Source organism: Lichenostomus cassidix, chromosome 5 (assembly GCF_008360975.1).
Source record: "Lichenostomus cassidix isolate B80296 chromosome 5, HeHo_3.0, whole genome shotgun sequence".
Classification (NCBI taxonomy): Eukaryota; Metazoa; Chordata; class Aves; order Passeriformes; family Meliphagidae; genus Lichenostomus; species Lichenostomus cassidix.
The window spans coordinates 32007883-32034481 of NC_139486.1; the positions used below are offsets into that span (position 1 = coordinate 32007883).

General features: G+C 40.6%; 1 protein-coding gene across 1 annotated transcript in view; it reads right to left on the reverse strand.

Moving 5' to 3' along the window:
* GPR176 (G protein-coupled receptor 176) overlaps window positions 1-25477 on the reverse strand; it is a 29875-nt gene extending 4398 nt beyond the window's left edge. Inside the window, exon 1 of the mRNA XM_085062078.1 lies at window positions 24221-25477. Within this exon, the coding sequence (XP_084918204.1) occupies window positions 24221-24449 (229 nt within the window). The 5' untranslated portion in view covers window positions 24450-25477. The remainder of the gene's footprint in view (window positions 1-24220) is intronic.
* Window positions 25478-26599: the final 1122 nt, after the last annotated feature.

Below are 26599 nucleotides of genomic sequence, written 5' to 3' on the forward strand. Positions count from 1 at the left end.
CTGTCCTCTTTCAGCTTAAAGCCGTTTCCCCTTGTCCTATCACTAAATGCCCTTGTACAAGTCCAGCTCTCTTGTAGCCCCCTTGAAGTACTGGAAAGCTGCAATGAGGTCTCCCCAGAGTCTTTTCTTCTCCAGGCCGAACAACCCCAACTTCTTCAGCCTGTCTGGATCAAGCACTTCAGCCCTCTGATCCATGGAGGCAGGAGGATCTCTGCTAGCACAGCTGAGTGGGGCACACATATTCACCATCATGTAACCTGGTCCCAGTTTTCCAACCCTGACTTCACAGATATTATTCTTCCCCTATTTCTCCCAGGGACGTACTGTGCAGTACCACCAGATCAGTGAAGGAGTAGCTACCAGCATACAAACGCTTGACAAGACGACTCCATTTATCCTCTGCAGCTGGACAGCATGCAAAATAGAGTTTAGCTTCCCACCTCCAAGCAAAGTTAAATTGTTCTTACTGCAGACCATATGAACAGCCGTATGTTGTTGATACTCTGTTTTGTTGGCACTTACCAGAAGTTCTTTTGAGCTGAAGTGTAATTGATTTATGTGGCAGATTTGTTAGCGTTTTTGTAGGTTACCTACAAATAGACATAATGAGAGAAAACAGCATCTTAAGCTGCTGATTGAGATATGAAAAAGCAGCTGCAGTTCCCCAACACTTCTCTCTGTTGACACTATCATTCTTTGCCTTGATTTTTCCTCCAATCAATTTTTCCTCCCCAAAATTTTATGTGCCAAGTAGAGTTTTCTTATGGCTGTCCACAGAAAATGCCAGCAAGATCGTGTTCTTGTTCACATGGCCAGTGTGTATACCAAGTGGTAAGTACCAAGAACTAGCAAAAGGTCTGCTTCTTGATAAAACAGCACTCTGCTGCAATAGAAGCATGCAATATTAACTTTAAAATCTACCTCCTGTTTTGGTCTGCACTACTTGAATGTCATTTGGGATTCAATTTTCTATATATTGTATCATGTATCTTATGCAAATTCCTTTTTGATACTGACAAAATATTGAGTTACATCTCTACTATCTGATGTATTTTAAAGAAAGGAATCATCACCTGGTTTTGGCAGGTGCTTTGGGTTTGACAGTGTATTCCTCAGGCAGTATTCAATCAGTTGTATTTAGAGCTTTCTAAGTTGCTAGGAGATACTCAGTCAATCAAACCACTTGCTTTCAAAAATATCTTCAACTCTCCAGCCATTAGAAAGTACTTCTAACAGTAATAATATATTTTTACAATGACTTGGAGAGGGGAGAGAACAGGCTTTTTTGTGTCTTTTTGTTTGTTTATTTGTTTTAAATAGATTTAGATCTTTCACTGAGTTTCAATTGCATTGACTTTATAACCTTACTTCCTAAGCAAGTTTCACCTCCATTAGAATTAATATAAATGAAGAATGGAAAACTAAAAGAAATCAGAAATGTTTTCATTAATACTTCAGAAGCCTCTAGAGAACTACTGAGCTACTCTTCAGGGTCCTGCAGAGGAGCTTCATTCAAGACTCCATATTCTCAGCTGTTGAATTACTTCTACAAATTATGTCGTGTTGTCATTTATACATCAGAGAGTCAAAAGGAGATGAAATTAGCTGTGGTTCTGACTGAACCTAAGTGGGAAGAATGAAGTGTAAAAAAATGTTTGGGTTCAAAGACAAGTAAAAACTCTTTAAACAAAGTCAGAGCCTGAAAGCCAAGAAAAGGATAAACAGAAGTGCCCACTTGGGAAACTGGAAAATTATTCAGGGAATATACCTCAAGGAAACATTCTTTTGTCATTTGCAACAATAAGTAATTTATATATTAATAAGCTGCTCTAATGAACCAAATCAGCTTTAGTATAGATGGTAAACCTTTTTGCTGATGCCTTCAAATCAAGTATTTCCCTTCATGCATCCCAAAGCAGAGGGAGAATTACATGACAAACTTTGCATGGCATTAAATACAAGAAGCTTTGGAACAAAATTGCAAACATTTCCCATTTCATTGTTCCCCACTTTTCCCCAGCAACTCCTTTCCAGGGAAGAAGATAACACTGTTCCAGGCAACAAGGCAATTCAACAAGCAGTTGTGCTCTGAATACCAACTGTGCTCTGAATCTTTTCACAATGTCTAGAGGCTCTTTTCCACTCTCCATGTATTAGTCATTCCCTCATGAATCTGAGAAAAAATTATTCTCCTTGGGTTACAACTGTACTAAGCTGTTGCACATCCTCACAGTGGGAAAAGCAGTCAGTTTCTACCATGGGTTAATATCAGAAGGTTTCTGCGAGATAACAGTTCTAGAGCTACATAACCTTGGATTCAGACTTCCTAAGGAGTTTATACTGGTTAGCTGTGAGGCATCCAGGAAAAGTTGGAGTGAACAAACAGCTGGAAAATGCAGCATCTTGTAATTTCCTGTAAGTCAATACTGCCAGGGACATGAGTGTCATTTATAAACAATCACATCACAAAGCATATCCCATACTGCTTGCTGAGTTCCACCACTAATGCAGAAAGATGCAGCATTTTAATTTTAAAAGGAAAACCATATCTTTGGTCTTCTCAGAGAATGAGATGTGTCGGCATAAAACCCTTACGACACCTGACATTATTTGATAACCTCAGTACACAGACTGGACTGACTAAGCAGGACATAAAGATCAAGCTTAGAATAGAATAGCTGAAGTTGGAGGCAGCCCAGTGAGGTTCATTGACTCCCTGCTCCTCACAAGACTGCCTACAACTAAACCCTATGACTGAGAACATCATCCAGACACTGCCTGAACCCCATCAGGCTTGGTGCTCTGACCACTTCTCTGGGGAGCCTGTGCCGGGGCCCATCACCCTCTCACTGAAGAACCTCTTCCTAATGTCCCATCTGAGCTTCCCCTGATGCAGCTTCATTCCATTTCCTCATGTCCCATTGCTGGTCACCAAAGAGAGGAGATCAGCACCTGCCATTCTGCTGCCCCCCTTGAGGAAGGTGTAGACTGCAATGATGTCACCTCTCTGCTTTCTCTCCTCCAAGCTGAACAAACCAAGTGACCTCAGCTGCTCCCCACAAGGAGCTTGTCTGTGCCTTTGACCATTTCTTCAAGTAAAAAAGAGAAATATGAAATATTAAAGGTAACCACTGCATGAGAGGCAGCTCTTTTCACAATAGAAACATGTTTAAAGCCTGCCAGAGTTCATTTTATCCTGTTATCATAACTATCAATATCCAATTAATCTCCATGTACTATATACCAACTCTATTGTAGGAGATTGAAAAGATGGTTGTTTCTTGTCATCCCCTACCTTTTTTTTAATTGAGAAACATCACAGATAAGCAGCTACACAGTACATTAAGTTGCACAGAAGTACACTGAGAAAGTAAATACAATGGTTCACCACAGCATGCTGCCCAGAAGCCCTTCTAGCCTTTATTGTGGTTCAAGTTAACTGTATGTGCAAACAGTAACATTCTGTGACCATGAAATGTTATCAGAGTACATTAGTCTGATTCAGAGCAGCAAAAATTTTTGCTCCTCTTCCAATTTGTACCCTCCTTGAATTTCACTGCCAGACACAATGTGTTGATGCAGGCATCAACAGCTGAGATAGTCCTGAAGTACTAGCTCTTAGCTATACTTCAAATAATGTGAAAGATTCTTAAAAATACGTTTAACAGGCAGAAGTAAGATCCCCATGGAAACCAGAGGCAGTTATCTAAAGAAATGCATTTGCCATGCAGTCATCCAAAAAAAAAAAAAAAAAATACTGCTCTTTGTTGATTAATTCATGGAACTCAATCCATTAGCTGGGTACGACATCCATCTAACATTTTTGTTAACATTAATCAGTACACAAGTGAATCAAAACAAGGTCTACACTCCAGCAAAATCCTTCTCCTCACAACCTGCCATCCTGTTTGCTCACCTCCCTCCAGAGCAGGGTTCCAGGAATCCAGCTGTCCTTCCTAGTAGAGAGCCTGTGTGTACCCAACCCACGCGCCCTGAAATGTTACAGGAAGGGAGCTGGCAGCCTTCTTTATGAAAAAACAAATCAGGAAGACACAAAAAAGATGAGAAACTAGGCTTTGGCCATTAAAATAATTCTTTAAAAACAACTGAAAAAGTCACAGTTTCTGTGAACATGAATAATGAATGGAAAAACTTCTCTTGTTGAAACACCAGAGTGATTACATTCCCAACTCTCCAACTCCGTTTATTATTGTTGTTCAAAATATTTTGAGGAGGCTGTTTTTCACAGAATTTACTCTGCTAAAAGACAAACCACACTCCAAAAAATGGTTTAATTGGAAACCTTTTCAGCAACTCATGATAAGTATCTATAAAATACTCTTCTTATATTAACATGCATGTTTACCTATCTATCTCCAGAAAGAATATGGATATATCAGGATACATTTTAGCATACACAGCTTGAAGAAATGTCTAAATTCATCACAGAATCACAGAATGGTTGAGGCTGAAAGGGACCTCTGAAGATCATGTGGATCAAACCCTGCTTAAGCATGGATAAATTCTTACAATTCTTTATAATTCTGTTTATTTTAGTTTGAAAAGTACAGCCATGAGACTGATAGAATAACCTTTAGAGATTAAAGAAGACCATAAAACTAAAACAAAATGTAAACTTCCAGAAACCAAATCCAACCTTTTCTGACATTTTAGGTACCAACTTCAAAATTCAGTGATAAAATAACAATTGTGCTCCAGTTAAAAACAGTGGCAAAATATTTGTCATTTTAGTATATTTTTTTCAATTTCAGTTTGTGCATATGTGCAACCAAATGTTTTATATCCAAAATTAAGCCTCTGCTGCAAATGAACTACCTTGGAACAAGGTTTGCTGCATGCAAAACCTTTTTCCCCTTCCTAAAACAGGTGAATACCCTAATTTTAAGACATTTCTCACTCCTGTTCTTAGAATTCTCATTCACACATTCCTACTTTCATTGTAACTACTGATTCAGAAGTAAAATTATGTAAGAGATTTATCAGGTCAAATGAACTTTACAAAGCAGGAATTTGCCCAGCACAGGGTAGTTCCCTGCAGAGTGTTTCAGTATAGATTTAAATTATAATGGAAGACCTTTCTTTAAAGTGTGATACTTGTCTACATGGTTTCTGTTGCCAGCAATGTGTATAGTTAGAAGATAGGAAAGATCTTATGGAAGGAGCTACTTCATAGCAGCTTAGTCCCAGAAAGTGAACAAAAATTTCCTTGCAGGAACAGATAAGCCACTGGCTTTTGTTGCAGCACCACTTAAAATTAGTCGAAGCCACAACCTGCCTACATAATCCACTGGCAGCAGCTATTGTGACTTGCTCTGAAGGTGGAGCAAAGATAGAAAACATGTATGAGGAAATTTTAAATTATATTTACAGCAGGCGTAACTTACATGATATGATGGTATTTTTTAATGTCAAAATCATTATGTGAAATTAATGTATTTTCATGGTGACTTTTTTTTTTAAACTGTTATCCTTAGTATTTGATACATTTATTTTCTGTAGGGAGATTCTAAAGTAATGGCATCGTGCTAATGGTCTTGTATTCCCACCTATAATTCTTTCAGATATGCTTATTTGAAGGAAGGTAAAAAAGCATTGCACTGATAACCTTCCAGTTCTTCATACCCCCTGCCACTTTCTCCCACCTCAACTTTTGTATTTGCTATCCCACTAGTAATGGAAAGATTTTCTAGACAGGAACAATCATTTTCTCCCTTTTGTTAAACTACAGTCCTCAACAGCCATCAAGATCATTTCAGCCAATCAAGAAAATAACCAAACCCACTTATTTTGCTTAAGTACATTTGACATGCCTGAATTCGTGCCCTCTATTTTAAAACCAAGCTGCTCAAAGAACCTGAAACTCTTCAATATCCTTGGAAGGAAAAACGTTGAAAGAATATTGCATCTGCAACTTCAGAACCATGGACTGTTACCCTGACAGGAAAATTCAGCAGCAAAATGTAGTATTACTTTTCAAACCTAAGCTAGAAAATTAAAACACTCACAAAAGAATTTCCAGATGTACTGCTCTAACAATAACAGGAATATAAATCTTTTCAAAGTTAGTAACTTTTTGAATCACAGTGCCTAAGGGACCAGCTTGTTTTATTTAATACAAATTGTAACCAAATTTTTTAAACCAAGGATTTTACATAACCTCCATGAGAGTCCCTCATGACATGGGGACCAATGTTTTAACCAATTCTATAGAGAAAGAAAATAGAAGGAATAGATATAGAAGAGGTAAAAATGCTGGTTGCCCACATCATCAACATACATGAAATCATTAGCAGAAGTATGGGATCCTAAACCTCGTTTGCCAACAAAGGAGCTTATCTAGTGAAGCCCCTGGCCACCTTACACAAGGCTTCATGCCAGTCACCTTCAGAGAGCAAAACTGATGTTGCCACTGAAACACTGCAAGGCCTGGAATGCAAGTGAAGCCAGTAATCCTTCTGAACAGACAATCTGTCTATTCTTCAACATCCTGGGCACAAGAGGAATAGCCACTGTCCCTTTGTTTCATAAAGCACTCAAAAAGGGCTATTTTGAACCTGTGTGTGATGAGAGGACTGTGTCAAGCAACAGGGTGATTTACTTAAGCAACCTTGACAACGGTGCTGAATCTAATTGCAAATAGCAGTCTTAACACAGGAAACAAGCAAGTTTTACTATTTGTGTTTAAATAACACTGCTATCTGCCTCTTTGTACCTCTTTGTAGAGAGCCTGCAGTCACTTCTGTTGGTAACCTCACTATGTAAGTGCCGACATGGCTCTTCAAATGCTCCTTTTTTGTCTGACTTCCCAGAAGCACCTTCAGTCCATAGGCAGGTATGCTGGTGCCATTCAGAACATAAGGTCACAAAGAGGTGAGTGTTCACATCACAGCTGCTTCATTTACAAAGCCAGCCCAAGTCCCTAACAAGGTTCTTTTAGGAGAAACCTGCAGGACCCCTGTCATCGCTGCAGGCATGCCAAGGGCAGATCGAGGAGGAAACTTACAGTTTTGCACTTGTGAGGCTGTGAAAAAAATTGTGGTTTAGAGCAATTCCAGCATTTGGCCTGGGCTCTAAGCTGCTCCACCATCAACAGCAGACAGGACAACTTCCCACCTTCCACACTCAACCTGATGACCTCCTGTGCTCTTCAGAACCTTATTCCCTCCTGCCTTCACCCTTATATCCATACGAAATACTACCAGACCAGAACACAATGCAGACATGGTCCAAAAATACCATGCTAATGCAAAATTATTTTTCCTGCATCCAATACCTTTCTATTTTTTCACTCAAGACATTCAGACAAAACTTATAAAAGAAATTAGTTGCTGTGCCATATTGTAGTATAGTGGATATGTGAGATCTATGCAATCTATACAACCAACTGGACAATTTCAATTTTACTAAATTACTGGGTAGCTGATTTTCCCTGGCTTACTTATTGGAAAAAAAAAAAAGAAATATACACAATTTAAAATGAATGACACTGTGGTATTTACTAGTGGTTGGAAGACAGACTTTATCTTTTGTTTGGAAATTGAGGCTATCTTGCACTGTTGATTAAAAAAAATTCCTACACATTAGCATCAATTTTCATCCCCCATTACAGCTAAAATTAGAGAGTTTGTAGCTGAAAGACACCACAATAACAGCTATTTCGTAGAACAGAAATTACTTCCTGACCTACCCCAGAGTCCTCTGACTATTTTTGCTCTATACAACTAAGAAAGATCTGACATCATTCCTGCATGAGGTTGCCATGCGCTTCCCTTTCTCCAACTACCAATTATCTAGAAAAAAAGTTTTATTTTTAATATAGTTTTGCCATGCAACCATTCACCAGGTCACCAGCTGGGCATATTTGCTCTTCATTTTTCAAACACAGATGTCTTCAGATAGAAATTACACACGCCTAATACATCCTGTGCAGTGGGATTAATTTACATTATATTTAGAAACAAGCTTTTTTCCCTCCCTGCACAGCTGACTGTAATGAATGGTTCTCTCTGCTCCTGCCAGCCCTGTGAATGGACTCAAGCAATACTTGCTAGGAATAAGAAAGTAGAGCTGGGGGCTCTGACACACAACTGAAAAAACAGAAGTTATAAACAAAAAAATCAGTATGACCCAAAATCTCATTCTATTTAAAAAATTGAAAAAAATATTCTATTTAGTTACCAAAGTGTGACATTTCTCTAAAGAAAAATGAATTTAGGGAGCCAAATCACATTTATTCCAACTTGTCAAAGAGAAGAGATGTGTTCCCATGGGATAACTCTGGGCAGGCAACTTAACTTCACTGTTAAGATGATGGTGGCATTTCTGGCCTGTCAGAATGCAAGAAGTGGGATTTGGTTCAATTTGGCTTGTTTTTTTCTTCAAATATATAGAGGCCTTAAGTATAATTTTAGATTTTTTTGCTCAAGAATTTCACTTACAAAATCAATTGTTGGTTGAGACTCTTCCCAGATTTTTTCTCCCTCATTTTTTGTAGCAGTCTGCCATCTGTTACAGAACTCCACTATTGGACTTCTGTATTGTCCACTCCAAGTCTGCTTTCTTTTACTCTTTTCATAACTGAATTCCCTTTCCTTTGCTCAAAATCCTTCTAGCAAGGAACAGTTCTCAGGTCCATTCTCTGTAAGACAGCACTGTTAAATCCAGAATAACACTGGGCTTAGTGAAATGGGCCTCAACTTTTCAATCTTCAAATGCCTTCACAGCAAACACTAAAAAAAATTAATATTAGTATTTAACACTTCCCTTCAATTAAAAAAAGCCAGAAATTCAGCTCATTAGGACTGATGGATTAGAATCCAGAGAAACATGCAAGTGCCCAGGATTGATTCTAGTAAATAGAATGAAATTCAGATAAAAAACTGGAGAAATATTGACATTTTTCTTGACCTTATGATTTTTTTTTTTTTTTAATTCTAGGTCTGGACACCCTCTAGCATCAAAATAGTTCTGATAGTGCGAATAGCTGTGAAACTGCCTGACACTCACCCCAAATACACTGCTATGTGTGGAAAGAATTTTCAACATTTCTTTTAACCTTCCAATAATCCAGATGACTTCCATACTGGCAACGGAAGAAAACACGGTCATTTTTGCTTTAAGTCTCCTTTTCTTCCCTAGTGTTAGAAATATAATTAGACGTCCATATTTGAATTTCTTAAATAGCTGGGCACAGAAGATAATGTACCCTGACACCTGCTATAACATTGCCATACTTTGCTGTGTTACATTGCACTAGTGCAGCAATGCATGACCTATTATGTACTGATAATACAAACTCCCTCATAAATCATCCACATGCAGTATATAATTTTAAACTTCTGTTTTGCTGATAGATGCAGCTGAACAGAATTTCTTTGCTCTTATATGGAATTTTTATGCCTCTTAGCATATTAAAATTAAACTGATTTCAATCTGAAAAAGTGGTAAAAAGCTGGAACAGTGTAACTTAAAATTAGTTTCTAGTTTTCTTTTCTGAAACTATAAAAAAATTCGTTGTCTTCCTATATATATATATGACCTCATAAGGTCTACCATGTATTAGCCACATGCATGTAAAAATTAAATGGACCTAAGACACGTTCAGCATACAGCTAACCCTGTAAAGGACAGCAGCCTCCGGCAGAAATGAGAGAGAAGAGCCATATGTGCATGTCCTACCCCGTCCAAAGAGGATACACTGCACACACAGGGACTTGTTCAGCTGGGGCAAATCAGCAAGTGGCTGCATCAAATCACTTACAGCTTGCTGTGTTTTCCTATACACGTATATAAATACATGCTAATTAGCAAAACCTTCCATAGTTCTTGCATCTGTTCTCTAAAGACATCTCTAAAGCACACTTCTTGTTGTGACACAGGCAGTAAATTCACAAATAAGCAAGATGTTAGCTGCTGTATCATTGACCTCTGCTTATTAAATGTTCAGCCCACCTATTGCTACAAACCAAGGCAGATATTACTTATATTTTGTCTTTTGTATTTTTACATTTCGCACTTACTTCTTCCCTTTTGCTTTCCTACAAAAACTACCATGTCACACTGGTTGGGAATGCTTGGATGACACATTTATTTAATTGCTCTTCTCTTGTACTGAGTCACCCACTGTCAGCAGGTGAAAATGTTTCGTATCTCTCCATGCCACACAGAAACAAGCAGAAAGTAAAAACAATCCAGCAATTTCTCTTGACTTCAGCAGAAGAAGTAGCAACAAAAACATGCCAAATATCTATAGTGATTTCAGCTCTTCTGTTAAGGGACTAAAATGTGTCCATTTACAGGTGAAAACCCTTCAGGTTGTACCTCCATTGCCTGGATGCAGTATTTTCAATAATAACTATATAATTACTCTTTTTACCTTAAAAACAAACATGGACATACTTTGTACCCTTCAGGGGGTATATGAGGAGCAAGATGAAGTTTGCATATTTTAATAGTCTCGCAAAAATCACTGTGACAAATCCAAAAGGTCTTCCAAGATAGCAAAGATAAAGAAAAAGCTCTTATTTAACTACAGGGCTTTTGACATACTTCAACTTGTGACCTTAATACAAGAAAAAGTAGTGGATCCTCTCCTGAGCCATTTAGGGATTTGTCTGTGGACATCTGCAACAGAAATACCAACATCAGTCTGAATGAAATGCAAACAGAAGTAAATATGTGTGAAAGCATCAGCAGAAACAATAAAGCAAGAATGCTTTATTAAAAGAATGTTAGAAGAATGTCATGTCAAACAAGGGTACCACTGACAGCAATTAGTAACAATATTAAATCAGACAGAGGCAGTACAAACCAGTTCTGCTTTTTTTTTGGTCTTGGTCAATTTAAGCTGTTGCACATGGAAGACTAAATTCGTCCTTACCAAAGTGGTTTTGATAATTTTCAGATGAAACTTTTCAGAAGCGATCAAAGATTTGGTTTTCCTTCACCACACATTATTTTTGATATGGACATTTTAGTTGTTTCACAGAATGGTTGGAGTTGGAAGAGACCTCTGGAGATCATCCAGTCCAACCCCCTGGTAAGGCAGGTTCACCCAGAGCAGGTTGCAGAGGATCACATCCAGACAAGTTTTGAATATCTCCAGAGAAGGAGATGCCAAACTCTCTCTTGGCAGGCTGTTCCAGTGCTCTGTCATCCTCGAAGGAGTTTTACCACATATTCAGATGGAATTTCCTGTGTTTCAATTTGTGCCACTTGTCCTGTCACTGGGCACCACTAAGAAGAGTCTGGCCCCATCCTCTTGACATTTGCCCTTAAGATATTTCTATGCATTGATAAAACATATCTTCAGAACAGATCTTCCTGATTTATTTGTGAGGAAGATTATTTGAATATTTAGATTGCTTTTATTTCACCATTATACTCATTTGTATCAGCAATGACTGCAAAAACAATAAGTACATTCACAAAAACAAATGCAAAATCAGTCCGCAATTACAAAAAACACAGTTGTATTGTTTGGATTTGGAATATGTTTGGGTTGTTTTATTAGAATATGTCACTCGACATAAAACTAGCACTGGAAACAAGCAAATCTCATCAAAAACATAAGATAAATGAATTGGAAAAGAAAAAATGAAATTGTTTAAAAAAACCCAACGAACAGCGGTGTATATGGTGAACAATGTCATGTAACAAAATTACTCACAGGTTTGTTATCAAACTGTGTTGAAGTTCCAAAAGCAAACCATCAGCATGTTTACACTATGAATATACTATCAAAGAATCTTAAATACAAACTAATGCATGAGTTCTTTTTCTCATGTGAATTCAACCTGGGTAGGACATTTTATTCAAAAAACTAATTAGAATGGCATTCCAGAAATTCTCTTTACCTAAGAGACATTGTAATAAACCATTCAGGTGTTAAAGTTCCATTGCAAGCATAAGTAATGCTTAATGAGGAGGCACTCAAAGAACAGCACAATCCACTGTCAGAGGTTACACTGACTCTTTCTGATATTCTAGTGGGAGACAACCCATAGTCAGTAACTGTTCAAGACAATTTGCTTCCAGATGTGTACTGGGGAAAACCACATGAGAATCACTGTGTAAACTTCAAAGGTAAGTTTAATACAGGCAAAACAGAAGGTTTCACTGCGATAGTAATTTTAGATTGCAAAACTGTAATAATCTCTATTTTATACTTTGAAAATTATATGAATATGGCATGAAAAATAGCCACCAGTGTTCCAAAATGACTTCAATAAGAAGCTTTCATTTTAGCAAACTAGCATATGAATTTCAGATTCCGTTGAAGTGATCCTTTTTTTAATTAAAAAAACCCAAGGTATGAAAGGGTGGCCAGCAGCTTTGTTTACCTAAGACAGTGATTCATGGTAATAGTTGAGAGCAAATCAGCAAAATGTTTCTGTTCCCAAGAGAAAAAGCTTAGCTTTTGAAGTGGGAATGCAGATTGGGCAAGAAAGGCAAAAAGCAGGTCATCTTCAACCTGCGAGAAAGATGCTCAGAGAAGCACTAAGCACTGCCACTAACACTCTCAGTGGGGCTAATGTCATGGATTAACATGCACACGGGCTGTTTACGGTTTCGTGCAAAAGCAAATTTCACAAAGGCTGACTACAAGAGCATCAGTGGTCCCAAGCAGCCCCACCTGGGAGCCCCAGGCCCTGCCCATGGCTCTGGCAGCTGTGCTCAAGCTCTGAACTGGGCACAGTCCAGCAGCTAGGTGTGCCTGCCTCCTGTCTCTATCTCAGACCTATTTTACTTTATTTGCCGGTTAAAGTAATTGAACACTATGTGCTTCCTCCTTCTTAAAAGAAAAGGGAACATCAAAAATATGGCAGCATCTACTGTTAAGCTGTACAAAGCTTGGGGGTTTTAATTTGACCAGAGATAGTCCCTCTCTATTTCAACTAGGGTAGCTATTTCTGTGGCTGGTTTTCCTAACAAGAAAATTAAATACAGGAAATTAAAAGCTCTCATTTGTCCTTAGGGTGAAACCAAGGTTCTCCTCTGCTTCACTGAACTACATGGCACTTTCTAGCATGTGTTTCTTGGGTAAGTATTCTTACAGCACAGTTCTATAATTCAATACTCCCTAATAACTGCTAACAAGCTACTAGCATCTGAGACTCCTATTACATGCTGCTGTTGCAGTAGTTACCATGTAAAAAAAAAAAAACCCAACCCACACACAAAAAAAAAGAGCAACAAAAAACAAATCTCAAAAAAAAAATCTCTGATTGCACTGGTTTAGCAACAAAACAATCAACAGGCTACAGGAAAAAGGTGATGTAAGGAAACTCTTTGGTCTGCCTGCTGTCTTCTCCACAGACCAAGGTAATTTTGTGCAATCTACAGTCAGATTTCAGTCTCTATTCCAGCTCTTTACAGGCTTTGCAACCAACTTAAAAAAGCACTGGGTTTGGGGTTTTTTTGCATGCTTCTGTGATGATCTCAGTTTATAATCAATCTTTTGGGAGCCCCTAAGCAGCAGCAAATTGTTTAAAAGATTTTCCAAGTCATGGCAGAATTGTTCCACACAGTGGTAGTATCGGCTAATCAGAATAACTAAAAGCACTCAACAGCCAGCAGGGATTTTCTAATTAAGACTCTTCCAGTGCAGTGAATCATTTTTCAGATAAAAATTTATTTTAAAAATAACTTGGCTGAAACTTGATGGAAGTGTGTAGGAGGGAGGGGGACTTGGGGGGTACATTTTTTTTTTCCTAAAATCCAAAGTATTTGCCCTTCCTAGATATATCGACATGATATTTCTTTGGCTTAGACCCTATCATATAGAAGTGTCTTTGACCATGTAATCTGTGTTTTCAGTCACAAATCAATCACCTCTGATCATTAGATTAGTCCCAGGAAATATAAGGTATTCTGAGACAGCTACTTGTTCTGACTTGTCCACATTATTCTCTATGAAATTACTGGAGAAACAGAATCCAAAGAGTAGTTCAGTGTTTTTCAGCTCCTTTGGAACCTGAGGAACACTTTTACTTTCTTAAATGCTCAAAAAAATCAAAATAGGTCTCCAGAGGCTGGTACCATCACATCATGAAGTACCAACCTTTGCCATTGCGTGACTGTTTTAGTACCTCCTTTACCCAGATCCTCTTCTTCTACTGAATGTGTTTTAAAATACAAATAAAACAAAAGGATGTCTTTGCTGTCCTATTACAGAGGCTTGTTACAGCCAGAAAAAAATCAGTGTGGTGGCAATTTATTCTTTTTTTCAAATTAAACTGCAGACATAGAATACTGAATACTTAATAGAATACTTAGCCAAATCTCACATGAATGCTAGAGAACTGCACTGGATGAAAATAAGGATAATAGATAACAATTTTTATAAGTGAAGTGAAAAGACATTCTGTAATACACTATTGAGTTCTGCAGCTTTTTCTGCAAGTATAATGGTAATTCTGCTGACCTGTACACGATGTTCCTTGCAATGGCCCCATTTTCTATTAATGAGTCAATGTTTGTGTGGAGTGGGCAAAATAAGACTCTATCTTTTAAAATATGGGCTCAAAAAAAAAAAAATGCAGACATGTTATAGAACAACAAGTGTATGTGGCAAAATCCCACTATCATTTCTTGATGATAAGTCGTCATATACACACTGTTATTGTACACATATATGTCATTTCTCAGACTTGACTTAAGCAAGATGGAGACACAATGTATTAAAAAAAAAAATAAGGATATCTGTGCACTCCAAACAAAATAGGATTAATGTCTGTGGTGAGAGCATATGTAGCAAACAAAGGGCAATCAAACAGGGCAGGTGGCAGAGCTGTTTTGCCCAGGAGAGACAGGAATAGGGGGAAGGCAAGCCAGACTGGTGAGTTTGGGACTGGCCTGCTTCCTTTGGTGGGAGTTTGCTGAGGCTACTCCAAGCATTTGCCAAGCAACTACATCTTCACTGCTAAGCACCTTGCAAAGGCACCATCCTAGAGGACATTAGGGGGACAGCAATCTTAGTCACTGAAGCAAAAGACAAGCTAAACTAATAAAACTTTTAAAAGCTAACATGTTAAGCTCAATGTGCCAGCCAAATTCCAGGAAGAAACAATGCTACTGGCCAGAGCACAGTATATGTGATTACTTGCTCAGGGGCAGAGAAGTCCCTGATTCAGACTGACACAATCCAAAGGGGTTGTAGCTAGTGCTCCTCTGGAAAGGCAGTGGGAAATAAACAGCCTAATACCACAAATGGAGAAGGCAAATCAGACTACTCTCTTTGTTCTAGAAACTCCTAAAAATTACAGGTATTAAATTGAAACAACAAATACCACCCTACCACAGTGTTTCCCACTTTTCCCAACTAATTCACGGAATAGCAGAAGAAAACATATTTTAGGCCCTTGTATGACTGACTCTTTTGTTTGCTGTACAGTATCAAAGAAATTATCCAATTATGCCACAAGAAATATAGGTACAACAAAATTAAGGCCTGCTGGAGTCTGGAAATAAGCCAAGTGACCCAAAGTCTTTGGACAAAGATACAAGAGGTTACACGAGAAGCAAAATTACTTCATATTTTATCAGTCTTCTGGAAGAAATTAATGAGTTCTGACATGGAATTGCTTTGACAGACAAGAAAATAAGTCAAAGGTGATAGAAAAAAGCAGACTAAAAATAAAGTCTCTGTCTCCCATATAGTTACCGGCTTTTTTCCCCACCTCCCAAGTGAAGTGGCAGAACAGAAGGACTGTATTTGCCAGGAAGCCAGACTATTCATGGTGGAGGAGAATGTCAATTACAGTGTTGAATATCATCACTAATAAAGCATTTTAAAAGGCAGGAGTCCACAGCAATCTCCCAGCAATTGCCAATGATGGCAAGACCATGAGCAGAGAGTAAAACAATTAGAGCTCTCCCTGCCATCACCATTTCAGCTTCACTACTGCTTTCTTTACTACCATTATTGCCATTTGCATTGCTGGCTAAACTAATGCCTTACCATGAGAGGTTACACAATTTCTTATTCAGTCAGCCTTCCAGTCCAGGATATTTTCCTTATTGCAATGTTTCTATGGAAGCTGGCTGACTACAAGGCACCAGTTCTTCTCCCTGCTTCCAGCTGCTAAATCTAATTTAAAGATGCTAAAAATAAAAAAGGCTTACATGTAACAGTGCTGTTCAGAAAACAAGAGGCTGTACTTCCTACAGGGATAGCATTTAATCAGCAGTGAGATGAAGGTAGGTACAATACAATAATTGCTTCACTAGTATTTCTGCCATTTGCAAACATTCTAGCAGTACCTAGCTCACTCTCACAACATTTTGACAACTCTTTCCTCGTTGGATATTGAGACAGCAAGTGTAAGAAACACAGCATGGAGAAATCCCAAGTCTTTGGACATCCAGATCAGCTATTGCCCCAGTGACCACCCCTACTGGATACCCAAGACTATTTCCAGTAATTTACAAATTCTGTGATGGCCCGGGTGGGTGTAGGGATCAAAAACAAGTACAACAGGAAAAAAAAACATTGCTTTGGCAATATGGAAATTTTTCCTTAAATATATATATGATGTATATAAAATCCACTTTTGTTTTTCTCTGCAAAGCACTTCACATTGATATTCCCACTAGAACACATCTCCTGTATGATCTCAGAGCGTCATCTTACCCAAATATCAAAAAGTGTTTTGTAGCCTATATTAGGAAATGTGATTACAGGCTCATCTCCATGAAGATGAAGGAGCAGAGAGACACAACAGCAAGTGTGGAAACCTCAAAATCCTACTCGGAGAAAGGAGCCCTTGCCCCAAACCCTCCCCAGAAAATGAGACCATATGCAAAAACCAATAATATTAATTTTATTTAACTATGAATGTGAAGTAGAAAGAACTAGAAGGAGTGCTGAAGGGAGGGTGAGAGATCAAGCAGAAGATGGTCACCACCCATAAATCCGGTGGCATTCTGTTGGTCCTTCTTCACCCTGGGCTCCTCAGTGGCAGGAGTCCCAAGGTCATTCAAAACTTCGCTATTTATACATCAAATCAAACAAAGGAATTAGTGCTCATAGACTACACAGTTCTCTTATTCTAACAGCTAAATGATTTCCTCACCTCTATCTAGTCCACATGCTTAGTCTTTTTGCTTCTTCTGAGCTGGTGGGCCATGAGTTGGTGGTTGCAACCTGCCCCTGCCAGAATTACCTTTTAGGCAATCTGAGCTGATTTCAGCACAGTTGCTGAGTTGGCTTTCCTTGTGGCTCATAAATTCAGCATTCTTTGTGCCCATTATCAGTGACAGAGTCTTCTCCCCAAGCTTTGTTAACCTTCCCCTAGGTCAGAGATAACACCTGGACAATAGTACCACCTTTATCTTATCTCAAGTTCCCACTGTGGTGACTTATCTTACGGTCCAAGTTCCAGGTATCCAGCCATGGTAGTTTGGGTAGGAACAAGTACAGGAAACTAGAGGGAAAATGAGATAAAAGCCATCTATAAACTGGAATTTGGTTCATACACTGGTCTGGCCATGCCCTGCACCTGAACAGCACAGTCTGTCCCACCTTCTCATCAAACTCTCATTTCCAACTCTTCTCGTGAGTGAGGGGCTCTCTCCTCCACGGACGTGTGAGCAAACAGAAATCCAAGTGCACTAACTGGGGGAAGACCATAGGACATCAGGGCTGATGCATCAGGATGACAATGCCTGGAGAGACCAGAGAGTGGAGCATTTGTGGCAGGGTGTGTCAGTGCGTGAACACAACTAAACATCAACCCAGACCAGCCAGCAAGCAGGAGACACTCAGGAGGCAAATGTTGGTGTGGCCATAGGCGTGATCCAGGTAACCAGGGGGGACAAGTGGACTCTGAAAGTTGGCCAGCAGAGGACGAGGAGTTCCAGCCCAGCTTCTGGAGAGAGCCATCTACATCTGCATGTCTGTGTGTGAGGTAACTGGGAGACAAGAGGAGCCCAGGCCAGCTACTGGGTAGACTGGGTGTCTAGGACCTGATATTATAGAGTGATCCATATTCACTATAGAGCGTCTTATATATCTGTACACTTATATATTTTATACTAATATGCTTTCATCCTGAGCAGCCAGAGGGAGGAAGAGGGCAAGTCCATTGATAGTCCTTGTGTCTGCCTGGGTGCTGCACTTTCTCTCTGTGTCAGTCTGTGTGGCTGCTCATGGATATAGGTATAGATGTATTGTGTGCATGTGTGCCTCTTGGGAACATGTGCTCAGCCTCAGTATTACTGGTTCTGAGGACATGGAGCTGCAGCAGGTACACCTCTATCAGCCTACAGAATTCAGAAGCACTTGAAAACTCACCAGCACCTTTTGTGGAGACGTATACAATTTCCTAGATATTGAAAAATGTTCCTAAGCGGCAAATGTACTTTTTCCAACCTCACACAAGTAAGAAACTAATTACTAAAGATGAACAGAATGGAATAAAACTCTCATTTAAGTGCTCATGATGCCTGCCTAAGAGCAAGCCAATAAATATGATCTGTAACAGAACACTATTTAAAATTCTTGCTAAGTCTGTTAGGTTCATTCATGCCTGAAATACTAACTTACTGCCCATAACATCCAATAAAAAATCTTGTATCTAGATTTTCACTGAAGTTCAAAACAGTCAAGTGATATACACCAGGAGGCATTTCTGTAACAGTAACTCACAATGAAAAGCAAAACTTGACATCCAGTCACTTAGCTAAAGAGCTGAGGTTCACAGCTCTCATTAAAGTGTTCACATGGGGACTACAGGCAATAAAATGACAGGTATGAATCAGGTTCACCCTAAATAGTGGAAGTCTACAACTTCCTCAAAGAGGGAAGTGGAAGCGCAGACACTGATCTCTTCTCTGTTGTCACCAGTGACAGGAGCCAAGGAAATGGCATGAAGCTGTGTCATGGAAGGTTTAGGTTGGATATTAGGAAGAGGTTCTTCACCCCAAAGGTGGCCAGGCACTGGAACAGCTCCCCAGGGAAGTGGTCACAGCACCAGCCTGACGGAGCTCAAGAAGCATTTGGACAGTGCTCTCAGGCACATGATGTGATTCTTGGGACTGTTGTGTGCTGGACCAGGAGCTGGACTTGATGATCCTTGTGGACCCCTTCAATTCAGGATATTCTATGATAAACAGGGATCAGTTTAACATCCTTGACATGATTTTTAGAGACATTGCTTAACTGCCCCAGCATGTGTCTGAGGAGCTCTTCAGCACACAGTATCCCCACAGTATCAGGCACAAGCATTTCAGATATAAATCATTGCATCTCATCCTTCCAGACTAGGTAAATGGCTGTTTTCCCAAAGCCTCTCTCTTGAAAGGCAGCAGTGCTACCTGAGGGGCCCCTCAGCCAAAGCCAGACAAGGAGCCTCTGCTGAAGCTCGGGGAGAAGAGAGGTCTCCATGGCAACAGGGGCCCCAGCACTCTCACAACCCTTCTTCTTCATCCTCTCCTCAAACTCAATTTTTCATCCAAAGAGAATTGCTTAGTAGTTCAACTGAAGACACATAAAAAGCAAAAGCACAACATCTGTTCCAGGCAGACTTTACCAAGGTGTATCCTGAACTGGGCTTAACTGCTGCATGGTCCATGACTCCTGAGGCTCAGAACCACCCATAGAAAATGGCAGGAGAAAATTATTACCACAATGTTATGATACTGTAATATGTTATCACTATGCTATTATTATTACATGCAGCCATCACTAATATCATTTGCCTGGTGCTTCTTTTTAGACTTGATTTTCAGTCCGTTTTTGCTTTGCCAAACTCTATTCCAGCTAATCAGCAACTATGTTAATCTATGCAAAGTGCTCGGTTTAAAAGATTTCATCTAAAACATGTATTTTAAGTGTGATACCAGCAGAAACAAAACCTCATCATTCCCACCCCAAATATTTTGTTTCTTCCCCTCAGATGAGTCTACCCTTTCTGTGGAGAGTGCTATAAATTTTTGCTGGAGCTCTTGCAGACATGACCCTCATTCCTTAAAAATTCTCTTAGTCTAGCCTTGAATCACATATCTGCAGTATTTTTTACTGCAAGATTCCCTGCTCCATTCTTTATAGAAGATGCCTGTGGCAAACTTTACTGGTAGCTATTCAAAGATAGAGATATTTATTCCTTATGCTAACATACATTTGCCTTTACAAGCAGTTACCTAGGCTGTCAGTTACTTCAGGTTTGTACCCCAGAAGGGACCTATCCCTTTACAAATTAGTTGCTGCAATACCGTTTTACATCTCTCTGCACAGATATCAAGACAGGGAGAAGAAAATCAGTTTCAGGGGCAGAGAGAGACTGTGAAATCCTCATGAAAAGGGGCAAGCCTGTCCTGCAGGACACTGGGAAGGCAGCAAGGGTTCACTTTGCACTGAGAAAGCAGATACTTCTTTCAGAGCACATCATTTTCCTTCAAAGCATGGCTAGAAACCAGGAGCTAACCAATCTATGCCACAGCTTTCCAAAAAGTGCTATAACCACTGAAGTAGAGTTCAAACTTTATCAGAGCATCCTCAGCCTTTCCAGTTAAATTTCTTTCTGTACGAGACAGATATAGGAAGACAAAAGAGCAAGTAACATAGAGCCTAATTCTCCAAACCTCACAATAAGGCACTGATCTAAAAGGTCTGGGTAAGTTTCCTGGTTTTGGGATTATTTGGGATACAGTTAGTAAAAAATGCATAGAAAGTAAGATGCATATTCAATCTGAGAAGTAGACACTAGCACTGAGGACATCTCTTTCTCATTATAATTTGCATCAATTTGTGTGTGTGTGTGTGGATTTTTTCCCTAAACATCTGACAATAATTCTTTTTTTTTGAGAAGAAATTCAGTTTTATCTACATGGCTAACATGAAAATTGTGAACATACTCAATCTCACAAGCAAATGCTGATTCTCAGACCTTGGAAAGACAAAAAGAACAGAAACCACAAACCAAGAAAAAGGGAAATTTAAGTTAGATATTTGGAAGAATTGTTTTACTGTGAGGGTTTAGTTCTCCTGAGAAGATGCAATTTTCCACTGCATTTCATCCATCACTTTTCTCTCCCCTTCAAACTAAACTCACTGTGCATACTGGTTCCAAGAGCTCTTTGGAGGCCCTCTTAGTTTCCAAGATCTTGTCCCACTGCTCACACTCAACTGAAAGCAGTTGCAGCCACCTCCAGTGACTTCTCCCCACTGAAACTCAGAAGTAATACACCCCCTTCCTTCTTTTAAAGCTAAAGTAATAATTAGTCTCTGCAGACTGATTCCATCTAATGGCACGAGGAAAATATGGATTCTAGATCAGTATTGCTGTACTCCTATATTCACTGCAAAACTGATCTCAGGAATCTTCTTTGATAAAAAGGAAGCTATTAAAAATTTATTGACTTGGAAAAGGAGTCCTATGTCATCCCAAGCTTAAAACAAACAAATATATATATATAAATTGAGCATGTGCTTTCAATGTATTTAAAAGTAACCATAAAGACGAAGAGTTTGACTCTTCCTTGCCTTCAGCAGGTATAATGAAACACTGAACACAGCACTGTTTGTCATAACACAATGAGAACCAACACAAGAATTTATCCTAGTGCTCCAAGTCTTCCCACAGGTCTCAAAAAGGAGTCTTAAATGGGAGAAAATAAAACCATAACATGCATCTCTCTCATAGATGACAACATTCTTCTGTGAAGCAGGTACCTAAATTAAATTCACAACACCAATCATGATTTTTCCCTCCTGCAGGACCTGACTCTCCATGCTGTAGACTCCTACTGTCAGATCCCTGTAACCATTATCAAGACTGAATTGTATAGGTCTGCTCCCTTTCAAGCTGAAAATAAAAATAAGTTCTTCCTTTTTAAGGGTAATGCTATTTTATCAACAGCAAAATGGCTTGGGCATGCACTGATGTTGTGAAATGCACAAGTTGCACATCCACCCAAACCAGAAAGGATTCACACCCACACACCCCACCTCTGAGGGGCGTGACCCACATCTCATGCTTTAGGGAGTCCTATGCCCCTACTGAAGGGCTGCCCCTCTGCAAAGAGGAACCTGGGATTGCTATTCTGCAGCTCAGCTGAGGAATTCAGCTGATGGAGAAAAGAGCTGGATGCCACTCACATTCTAAGGACCATGGCAGAGAATACATTATAATTAACAGTGTTTGTGCAAGCGTTAAGTGTGAGCTACATTTCCAATTGTTATCCCTTGCTGATGCACAGATACTGTGCAGCATGTGCACGTGCAAAACTTCTTGGTATGTATGAGAGCTGAGCACACAGGCACCAAAGCCCTGAGACCTTCTGGCCATCAGAGTTTCAGCTTCTTTGTGTCTTTCTTTCCATTCAGTAAAGAAGAAATAGCAGTACATTCATTGGTTTGATATGGGAAGACATTTTTAAAGACTCTCAAGTTTTCAGCTGTTAGGATAGTGTGTATCCTTAATGTTTTAAATTAGCGTTTCAGGGACACAGGGAGACTAGAAAGGAAGGCTGCCCAAAAAAATAGTTAAAATTAGTTTCCATCACTGAAAATTCACGAGGCTCACTGCTAATATTTGTCATTGGACTAGTACATTTTCATCATTAAAAAAAAAATATTTCCTCCTCCATTTAGCTCTTTGATAGGCCTGGAAAAGTTATTGACCTAAAAGTTTCATCAGCCCCCTAATCATCCAATCTGCAACAAACCTCTTGTGACATGTTGAAATTTTTTCACAGTCCACCCCTTGAAAACAAACTGCAGGAGTGCCAAACCAAAACTTACATTAGTCTTGCAAAATTTGTAGCTATGGTATTTTTAGGTTGGTTGGTTTTTAAAAACTCCTAGCTGCTGAAGAAATTATTACATGATAATCTCTGTTTTCTTTTTCAAATAAAATTGGAAGATCCATGCTCATAAAATCAATCTGGACATATGACCCAAATTTATTCTCTTTAAGGTTCAAAACCCAAAAATTAAAGAACTAAAATTCTGACTTTTCTCATCTAGTCTTGTTATTTTAGGACACTACTTGCTGGCTATTGTTTTGTGCCAGGTACTATCCAACATACAGAAAAAGACAGAGTACCTATGATGGTAATAGTGTCCTTTCCCCACACTACCTTCGTGCTAAATAGAAAAAAAGCAAGAACCATGAGGATTACCCCCACTGCACAGAGGAATAATTGATGCCAAAAGACTCAGTGAGTTACAGTAATAACCAGTAAGTGCATTTTTGACTGGGGCTCAACACTGTTCCATGGCTATGCTTACCATCTTCTTAGAAATTTTTAGGTGATATAAAATATTGACAAAAAGAGATAGATATTAGAATTTATTACCATGACCACAGAAATTGATTTTAGCATTATTCAAGATCAGGAAAATGCAAAACAAATACTTGATCATCCAATGACCATCAGCAAATTCCTGCTGAACTCCATTAAGAAAGCTGGACATTTTCTTAGTCAAGCTCCACATGTAAACCTTTGAATGATTGAGATACTAGCGACATATTACTAAAACCCAGCTCTCTTATCTCCCAAACAGTGCTAACTTGATTCACCATAAATTTTATTTTGCCTTTTTTCGTTGCTAAAAAATGCACACATATTCCTAACAAAACAATTTGCTATAAGCATCAAGAAAGCAAATGTACACACATTCGTAAAATTACCTAGCAATAGCTTGCTGCCACATATCTGATCTATGACTCCTACTATAAGGATAAGTAAGTAAGGCAATAAGTAAAGCAAGATTGCACATGGTTATACATATTTACAGTATAATGTACTTCCAAAGGATTTCTTTAAAATCTGCGGGACACAAACACCAAATTACTGCAGAGTGAAAAAGAAATTCAGCAAAACTTGTTTAAAACACACCCTTTTTTCTGTTAAAGAGGACAGATCCCATTGCAGCTGAAAACAAGCGTGTAATCAACCCATTTAATTTTTGCCCCTTTAAATTCTGATAGAAAAGCTTACTAAGTAAGAAAGACATCCAGCGTATAAGTTCTCATCCGTGACGAATAGCATTTTATAGCAATAACTTTTACACACCAAAACCCACAAGGAACTTGAAACCATACACCTGAAACGCAGTAAGAGGAATCATGAAGTCAGCTGATGATGCCAATTACCATTTGGTCTGCAGTTCCTGACCACAACAATAAAGAAAACAGATTAAAAAAAAATTTTAAAACCACATCAACCAAGAACTCCAGCAACTCTGACTCACCCAGCAAAGAGCCCACGAAGATGACAACCTGCACGGTGGTGGTGAAGTGGCGGTAGCTCTGCTCCTCGCCGTGCTCCTCGCTCTCCGCGGCGCCCGCCTCGCTGCCATTGCCGCCCTGCCACACCAGCGGCCCGCCCGAGGCGTTCCTCATCTCCAGAGCCCTGCTCACAGCCCGCGACGGGCCATGGTCGCTTTCATTCGCCAACACCCAGCTTCTGTCGTACCCCATGGCGAAGTTCCCGCCTTCCTTGCTGTCACCTAATAACACAGGCTGTCCAGCCCTTGCCTCTAGTAAATGAATGGAGCCCACAGGCAAAAAGGCTCTTCTGAGGATAAAGCCCGGTCTCTGCCTCTCGGAGGCATCTTCACCACATTCCTGTGTCCCGAGAAGCAGGGCTGGATGTCCGCGTTTCCACTCTGTAAGTCATGACAGCCAGCAAAGAAAAGCAAAAAACAAGACAGGCTTCTCCTTCCGATCAGCTGTCCCATAGTTTTTGCTGCACACCGCCACAGGTCTCCTCAGGGTGTTTTACCGCAATAAGCGAAAGAAAGGGAATCACGGTGCCCAGCATCACACTCCGCACCGCCGCTCATCTTCCCAGCGCCCCGAGGGTCGCACAGCCCGCACGGCCAGGGGCTCACGGCACAGCAAAACTGGCCTGCAGAAGTGCAGGGGACACGAACTCTGTCCCTCCACTCCGCTCTCAGCGTTGGTGCTGGCTTTCCTCAGAGCCCCGGGAGAGGAAAGGCATGGCTTTCCCCGTGGCACATCTGCTCCTGCTCACTCCTGTGCTCCCGCCCGCTCCGCCCGTGCTCAGACACGGCTCCCTCCCGGCTCTGCGCGGCGCTGGAGCCAGCCCCTTACACAGCGTCCAGAGAGGCCAGTGACAGTTCAGTGGCTTCCCCAGCGCTCCAGCTATTTCTCGGGGGAAATGAATTGGGGTTTGAATCTCAACGCGGGGGGCGCTCGAGCCTCCAGTGAACCGAGCCGGCTGCGCACGATCCCTGAGCGCCCCGCACTCAGCGCGGCCGGCAGCGACAGCCCTGTGCTCCTCCGTGCTCGCACCTCCCGGGCCGCTGCGGCCCCGCACTGTACCGACCCGCCGCGCTCCCGGCCCGGGCCGGGCTGCAGCCACCGCCCCGCCGCGCTCCCCAGGGCGGGCGCGCCGCCATCACGTGTCCGGGGCGCCGCCATTTCGCTGGGGGGCTGCGGGAGCGGGCGGGAGAGCTCTACACGGGTGTTTTAAAGCAGCGCCCTAATTCTGATGGCAGGAGTTCGAAAGGCGGTGCTGGATTGTAGATATGGGTGTCACTTGTTAAAATAGGTATTTTTGTAATATATCGTTTGCCAGAAAAGCTCTTCAGTTCACATAGTAAGTTCACTCGTTGATTCCATATAAGGTGTGCGTCCATATAGTGGGCACACGTTTGCCTTTAGTTTGACTTTAGGAGGAGTGCTAGTTAAAAATCAACCCAAAAAGGGTTTTTCAGCCACAAGCCAGCCAGTCTGGGAGTGCCCCGGGAAAGGAGCTATGCATGAGTCCAGCACAGCAAGGCTTCCTCAGGGACTTCACATCCCCGAGATGCATTCCAGTGACATGTGTCCAGTCTCCTGTGATGGGAGCTTGGGTGATCCAGGGCAGAGCTGGGTGCTGTGCTGTGGCTTCAAAGACATTTGCTGACCACGGGCATAGGGGACTGCCACTGTCCCATCACACCACAGGTCCTGGAGGCTGTTAGCCAAGCCTCTGCTTGCACCTATGTGTGTTTGGGCCCTGCCCTTGGCAGCTTCCTCTAATTCCTCTGGGAGCTCATTGCTCCAATCTCTTTTCTAGTAATTCATGTCTCTGACTCACTCTGATTGTGGCCTCAGACTCACTCACCCTCTTACCTTTTCCTCTCACCCTAACCCATTCACCTTGTCCACCCAGTCCCATTTTCCCCCACTTTCCCAGGCAATAAACAGCACCTTTCACCATGTTTTCCTCTCATTTTTCCTTTGCTGAGACACCTAAATAGGCTTCTTCTTCCTTTTGGTCCCCCAACATTCTTGCAGCCAATTTCTGTGGCCAGAGTCTGACCTCAGTCTCGTCACCTCCCAGCAACCTGCAAGGTGCTTTTCCTCACACAGCCATCCCTTTCTTCAGCTCTTCCATCAGTATGGGATGATATCCAAGGAGCCAGTCAAGAGCTAATGCTTACTATCTACAGCCTATACTGTGTACCTTCTACATTGTCTTTGCATAGATCTGCATATTTCAGAAAGGATGAGTTGGCTGAAGGAAAAGGTCCTGTGGAGATAAGATGGTCCAGGTTTGACGTACGAATGGAACAGAACAGAAGAAAGTTGTAAAACCAGAACTTTGAAGGGCACCATGG